The 7556-nt window shown below is 48.7% G+C and overlaps 1 protein-coding gene across 1 annotated transcript in view; it reads left to right on the forward strand.

The window, feature by feature from the left end:
- The window catches only part of PARP8 (poly(ADP-ribose) polymerase family member 8), a 203191-nt gene extending 195799 nt beyond the window's left edge, over positions 1 to 7392 (forward strand). Inside the window, exons 26-28 of the mRNA XM_006761802.2 lie at positions 1191 to 1260; positions 2252 to 2336; positions 7014 to 7392. Coding sequence (XP_006761865.2) covers positions 1191 to 1260; positions 2252 to 2336; positions 7014 to 7116 — 258 coding nt within the window. The 3' untranslated portion in view covers positions 7117 to 7392. The remainder of the gene's footprint in view (positions 1 to 1190; positions 1261 to 2251; positions 2337 to 7013) is intronic.
- Positions 7393 to 7556: the final 164 nt, after the last annotated feature.

Below are 7556 nucleotides of genomic sequence, written 5' to 3' on the forward strand. Positions count from 1 at the left end.
GGGGGGGGGGCGCATGCTTTCGGTTGTGGGAGGAAACCTCCAGGCAGAGAGCAGAGCAAGTACAGATTCTTGTTTCTTTTATTTAAAATTTTACTAGAGGCCTGGTGCATGGATTTGTGCACCAGTGGGGTCCCTCAGCCTGGCCTGTGCCCTCTCACAATCTGGGACCCCTCAGGGGATGATGAAAAGCCAGTTTCGGCCTGATCCCTGCAGGCCAGGCCGAGGCACCTCACCGGTGCATGAATCTGTGCGCCAGGCCTCTAGTATGCAAATAAGATCTTTGGTTAATCTCTTTCCGCCCTCTCCCTTCCTCCCTCCCCTCTGAGATTCATCAGTCTGTTCCATTTTCCATGCCTGTGCATTGAGTGTCTGCCCCCTGGTGGTCATTGAGCATCATAGCTACTGGCCAGTCATTTAGGCTTTTATATATATAGATAGATTGATTTCAGAGAGGAAGGAAGAGGGAGAGAGATAGAAACATCAATGACAAGCAGGAATCATTGACTGGCTGCCTCCTGTATGCCCGCACTGGGGATCAAGCCCTCAATCTGAGCATGTGCCCTGACTGGGAATTGAACCCATGACCTTCTGGTTCATAGGTTGACACTCAACCACTGAGCCATGCCGCTCAGGCCAAATCCCTTGTTTTTCAAAGAAAACAAGCATTCTGGACAAATTGAAATCCATCGGGTGAATAATGTGACCTTAATTTTTTTTAAAAAAAGTATAGCTAATGTAATGTCTAAAAACAAAACCCCTGATCTTCCACATGAGGCAAATCTGACACCCCTGTGGCTGAGTGAAGTTATAAGCATGGGTTTTGCATAGTTAGGTGACTGGGAAAAACTGAGTGTAATGTTTGAGAGGCTCCTGCTACTTTAATTTTATGCCCCAGGGAGTAGAGATTCCAGGCTTCCAGTGGAAACAAGTTTGAATGCTCTGCTGTGAGGCTGTTGAAGTATAATTTAGCATTTCTTGTTCACTTACTTGGAGAGTGCTTTAATAGTCACTATGTACCACACTTAATGATATAGCAAATATAGCAGCCCTTAGGAAGAGCACTAGGACATTGCTGCTCGTCTAGAGAGGCCTTTTGGGAGCTTTCTTAGTGACTGTTGTTTTTTAATTAATCACCGAGTTTAGTGACTGCCCCATTTTCGCTCTAATTTTTAATTTCTCTTGGAATTTAGTCACAGAAAAAAGGACAGCAATCCCAGTTCCTGCAAAGCCGTAACCTAAAATGCATAGCCTTATGTGAAGGTAAGTTGTGGTTCTTGCAAGCCACGTAGCAGTCACTCTGTCATATCTGCATTTAGGAATGGGAATGTATTAACCCTTTTCGGTCCAACCTCGAGGCTGACTCAACAGACCAGGCGCTAGGGGCAGGACCAATGTCGAGCAATAAGAACATTAAAAAGCTCAACATTCAATCCCATCAATTAATTTGGACCAGACTGTTTGAATTCCAAAAATAACATTGGACCACAAAGGGTTAACGGAATGCTCGTAGCTGAGTAGCGAAAGCATTATTCCTGGGGGCGTCTCTAAGGGCACAGAGGGAACACGGCTACCATAGAGGTCGGAAGTATCAGAGCGAAGGGGCAGGGTTGGCAGAATTCGGACGGTGCTGCATTATTCCCGGCGGGCACCGCAGCACGGCCGCTACAGCTGCCTGACCCGATCGCTGATCCCTGTGTGAAGGTGCCGCCTTCTCCGTTAGTTGGCTTTGAATGTGTGACATGATGAACAACTGTGAAGACAGACTGAGCACTGAGGAGACAGTCCGCTAGGCCTTTCTGTTCCTGTACTGCACTTGTCTTTCTGTTCTGAACTTGGGACAGAGAAGTGACTGCAGGCAGTTTGCATGACCATCTACTTTTCTCTGTTCTTGATGGAAAAGCTGACGGGGGGTGAGAGCTCACTCTTGTGTTGACGGTTCTGGCTGCCGGGAGCTGTTTGGTAGGTTCGGGCCATTTGCTGGTTCTCTGGGACCCTGGCCGCTGCCTGCACAGTCCAGGCAGCCAGGCCCCGCGTCCTGCAGATGGCGCACCAGCCAGCGCCCACCTGCTGCCACCCAACGCCTGGTAGTGCGGAGTGGCCTCTCAGTTCTTGTTTACATTTCTCCATCACGAACGATGTTAACCGTCTTTCATGGGTTAATTGTGCACGTACTTTTGCGTTGGGGTTCCTAAGGGGAGGGATGTGGTAACTTCGAATAAAATCCTTCTTTAACGTGACTTTTTGCCGACAGTGATCACCTCGCCGGACCTGCACAGACACGGGGAGATCTGGGTCGTCCCGAACACCGAGCACGTCTGCACCCGGTTCTTCTTCGTGTAAGTGTCACGGCGCCCACCTGGGCCACCGTCCTCTGTCGGGGAGGTCGCGGTGACTGCTTCTGCCGCCAGTGTGTAACACACGCCATCTCTGTCAACTGCGTTATTCTATTTTAATAAGCTCTAAGAAAACAGTGATGTTTAAATGCTGTTAACCTGGGAGAATTGAAGAAAAATATCTTTTTAGCCATCTATTTGTGTTTATGTATGTGCACATATGTGTACATGTGTGTATGTATATGTGGCTATATGTATACATATACACAGATGTCATGTGTAGATATAGACAGGCACATACACAGACATATGCATTCTTTATTTCTATGTACTTACAAATATGAGGGCGTGGAATGAAAACTATAAACAGCTGGCTTACATCCCACAGAATGCAGGTGGCCGCCTGGGCACAGTGTTGTAGTCTTTCCTAAGAGCTGAGCTGGAGTAGAGCAGCGTTCCTGTTCACCCCGAGTGAACATGAGCGAGGTGGAGCTGCTGATTGTCCCCCCGACACACACGGTCTCCTCGTCCCCGTCCGTCCGGCGAGGGCTCGGGGCGGGAGAGCATCCCTGGTGGACGTGTCTGTGGTCGCTGAGAAGGAAGCTGGGAGAGGCACTGGCTTGTTCCTCCGGAGCCGGGTCCGAGTGGCTGCACCGAGACGGCGTCAGGAGAGCGCAGCCCTGTGCCCGGCCTGCCGTCCGCGGCCCGTCGGCGGGCTGGCACCGGGTGGCACGGCTCCCGCTCTCCTGCAAATGATGTTGCTACTTGGGACCCTCCCGTTGTCCTGTGCAGGAACACTGAATGCTAGTGAGTGGGTGCCATGAGCAGAGACCCATGTTGTCTCCATGTTAATGGAGAGGGTGGACACATCGGGTTCCTCACGGGGACTTGGCGAGAGCGGGCCGTCCGTCCGTCCACAGTGGGTGTCCTCCTGTTGCTGGTGGAAAACTGCTGTCGCTTCTGGGTTCCAGACTTAGGGAGACGGACGACTGACCTGTGCCCCCTGAGGCTTGTGACAGCTGCGACACCAGGTCTATAATAGAGGTTCAAAAGTCTCTGTCCACGAGATTTCCTCTCGTTCCCCAGGGAGTTCCCGGCAGCTACGTTCCATCTGTCCCCTTATTTTCTCTCTCCTGGCTTTTGAAGCAAATTGGTTGATTCTCCAATTAAAATGTTCATAATCTTTTTAGACGCCTGGGAACATTTGCCATTTCTGTTTCCTCTTAGATGCTTTCATTTTCCTTCTTCACAAAACCCCAGTCAGAGTCTCACTTCCCTGTGGAGATCTTGCTCTGTTTCTTTTTAAAACGGTGTTGCTTTCTGGACTTGAACTTCCCATGAGCAACCCAGTATTTGTCTGCAGTGATAAGGAGTAGCCACCCAGGGCTGTGTCTGCCTGGAGGCCGGTGCCCCGGTGCCACCATAACCGTGTGTCTGGCTCTGCCAGTCCACCAAGGCGGGGTCGCCGTTTGCCCTTGAGTGTTCGGTCTGCTTCAGAGTTTAAGGCACTGACTGCTTTGGGCCAGTTTCACTCTCGAGCTGTTGGGCTACCTTCATGCTTCACTGACAGTGGGAAAGTGGGCATTTTTCTTAATACTTTCCATCTCAGCCTCGCTCTTCTCTCCGCTCTCCCTCCCCCTGGGCTCTGTGGGGGTGGACAGTGCAGCACAGGGAATACCGTCCATCTATCGGGATCACTGTGTATGGGCCAGGCAGGTACTGGAAATAGCCGGGGCGGGGGGCGGAGGGACGGACTTTGTAAAGTACATGACTGTCTGAAACCAATAGAAAATAATATTGAATGTCAACTGAAAAGTAAAATTAAAAATACAAACAAAATGAGCAATATCACCTCCTGCAGACTGGAGCCTATAAGATAAAATCTCCTGAATTCATCCCCGAGGCGGCCACAGGCAGCCGGTGTCAGGTGTCAGTACCTGTCAGTAGAGGTGAGGGTTAGACAAGCGACTGCAGTGGATGGTGGGAAAAGGGAACAGGTTTATATGACAGACAAATCTTAACCAAAGGCCAGCTTTCATCTAGAGCAGTGGTTCTCAACCTTCCTAATGCCGCGACCCTTTAATACATTTCCTCATGTTGTGTTGACCCCCAACGATAAAATTATTTCCATTGCTACTTCATAACTAATTTTGCTACTGTTATGAATCGTCATGTAAATATCTAATATGCAGGATGTATTTTCATTGTTACAAATTGAACATAATTAAAGCATAGTGATTAATCACAAAAACAATATGCAATTATATATGTTTTCCAATGGTCTTAGGCGACCCCTGTGAAAGGGTCGTTTGACCCCCAAATCGCGACCCACAGGTTGAGAACCACTGCTCTAGAGGAAGTGCAGATGGTCGTATGAATACTCGATACCTTTTTCTTTTTTTTCTTTTCTTTTTTTTTTTAAATATATTCCATTGACTTTCCACAGAGGGGAAGGGAGAGAGATAGAGAGTTAGAAACATCGATGAGAGAGAAACATCGATCAGCTGCCTCCTGCACATTGCCCACTGGGGATGTGCCGGCAACCCAGGTACATGCCCTTGACCGGAATCGAACCTGGGACCTTTCAGTCCACAGGCTGACGCTTTATCCACTGAGCCAAACCGGTTTTGGCACTCGGTACCTTTTTCAAATGGCGTCCAAAGCAGGGAGGACGCAGTAGGTGTGCTGACTACCCAAAGCACCATGGAGCTAGGACAGACGTGTGCATATTAGGGAATTCACAGTAGAGACGCAAGTGGGCTGGTATTTGACATCAGGAAGCCATCAAGGACCAGAGCATCCTGGTCGGCGTGGCTCAGTGGTTGCTCGTGGGCCTATGAACCAGGAGGTCACGGTTTGATTCCCACTCAGGGCACATGCCCAGGTTGCAGGCTCGATCCCTAGTAGGGGGCAGGCACGAGGCAGCCCATCGGTGTTGGCATTTCCCTCCCATGGATGTTTCTATCTCTTTAAAAAAAAACTTTCCCTTGAAGTCAGTGCCTTAGTGCCACCAGTCATCACATGTCTGAGCTTTCCCTTCCTTTCCTCTCTCTCTCTAAAAACCAGTAAAAACATATTAAAAAGAAAGAGGAAGAACCAAAACAGTTCTCAGACCTTCCCCTGTTCCCACTTCGCTCACAGACCGTGTCTTCCTGGTGTCTGGTTTGTTCCCTTTCCGTCATTCTCCGCTGTCTTCCATAGTCTGAGTCCTGGCGGCGCTGGCCAGGCTGGCTTGGTCAGACCGCACTGTCTCCAGTGGGCAGGTCGCCTCCCCGGCCTGGGCTCAGATTTCTGGGTGCTTAGCTGACCTGCAGCCCAGTGGGGAGCCAGGATTTATTCAGAAACCAGGATGACAGACTTTCTGCCCAGTAGAATATGCATCTTTACCTACTCTTCCACAGAGCACCTGATGAGATTTCCACACCTCTAAGGCATCTCCCTTTACACATTCTCTGGTTCTTCACAGGGAACGTACTGCTTGATCTGAGGAAGTATTTATAGCTGGCTATATGCCACATATGCCATTCTTTTCCTTGCAGTCATATTTCAGCATGGAGGGTCCTGTATTTACATATATATATGTATATATATTCCTACATATATGTGTGTGCACACACTTGTGTGGTCACAATTAGCAGTGTTGGCGGGCACCCTTGAGTCAGTGCTGGGGAGTTTGAACCCGACACCGATGGCTGCCCTGGGTGCTGGAGCCGTGGGTTAGGGGGGCCCCGAGTTCCCATTGCTGGGTCATCTGCTCCATTTCCCTGTGTTGTGCTGTTTCGGGGGGATTTGTGTGTGGCGAGGGAAAGACATGAATCTCTGAGGCCGGGCCTACCTGGTTATCTGTTGGGAAGCACTGAGCGCTTCTCTACAGCTTCCGTCTTGAAGTCATTCCCATGAAGTAAAATTAATGCATTGCCTATTCTGCTCTGAATATTATCATGGAAGTTTAGAAAGTCATTCTTGGGAAATTGTTATTGCCCCAGTAAGTTTATGTGCGGAGATGAATGATCATCTAGGATGTCGTTATGTCTTTCTAAAGGCCTCGGTAATTGCTGTCTTTCAGCCGGCATTGTCACTGCGGTGGCTTGGCTAAGCTTAGCGCGCACACACACACACACACACACACACACACACATGCGTTCTTACGGGAAGGGGCACATAAATGAGAATCTGTTATCTCAGACCCATGCACCCACCGGTGATAAGACGAAATGCTTCACTGGTCACCGCGGAGGAGTAATTAGAGGGGGGCTTGGAGCGCACGGCCGCAATGGGGCGGTTTCTTAGGGCCCCTGGTGAGGAAGTGAGCGAAGCAGGAGAAGCCAGGGTCTGAGGAGCATGAACTTGACCCGGGCTTCATGAACCGCTGTGGGGATGTCTGCACAGAGAGCTCCCTGCAGCTCAGGCAGGCTTTTGGGGGGATTGCAGTTAAAACGTCACAGGAAGGAAGGGGCGAGGGCGAGGCATCATCGGGTGTGGAGTAGCACAAGCTCCTCTGTGGTTCCCGGTGCACAGGCATCATTCGAATACAGCTGAGAACTCACTGTCTCTCGCTGTTGCAAACCCTGGGCTGTCTTCTCGGTAGCAAACAGCCTTTCTCAGCTGTTGGAAATGCTTTCTGAATTTCCTGGAACGTTTCCCCTTTGTTCACGTTTCATGTTTCTGCTTGTGCCTTAGCTATGAAGATGGCCAAGTGGGAGATGCAAATATTAACACGCAAGAAGGAGGCATCCACAAGGAGATCCTTCGCGTAATCGGTAACCAGACCGCGACCGGTTGAAGGACCACCATCTCGTTAACGGGGTCTTGAAAGCCTTCCTCGGGTTCAAAGCTGGATTTTGAACTGAAGAAGATGATGAAATAATTTATTGTTATTATAAACAAAATTAATCCTTTGAATACTGATTTTTTTCTTAGTATTTCTAAGTATCTCATTAAATACCTAAAACGGTATGAAATTTATCAATTGTAGGGTTATGGAATCTAGGAATAAACTTAACAACAGCACTTAAACTGAAGTTTGGGTTGCTCACACAATAAACAGATTGAAAAAGCAGTTTTGTGCTGATATTTTTATATTAAACTCTTTAATTGGAAGTTTGGTATTATATACCAACACGTTAGGTTACCAAAATCACATTGAGAACGTTTTATAATGATGTCTAAATCTCTAAGATACTTTGCAATAAGTAAAATGTTCGCACATTCTGACGTGCTATA

Source organism: Myotis davidii, unplaced genomic scaffold, assembly GCF_000327345.1.
Source record: "Myotis davidii unplaced genomic scaffold, ASM32734v1 scaffold496, whole genome shotgun sequence".
NCBI classification, from domain to species: domain Eukaryota; kingdom Metazoa; phylum Chordata; class Mammalia; order Chiroptera; family Vespertilionidae; genus Myotis; species Myotis davidii.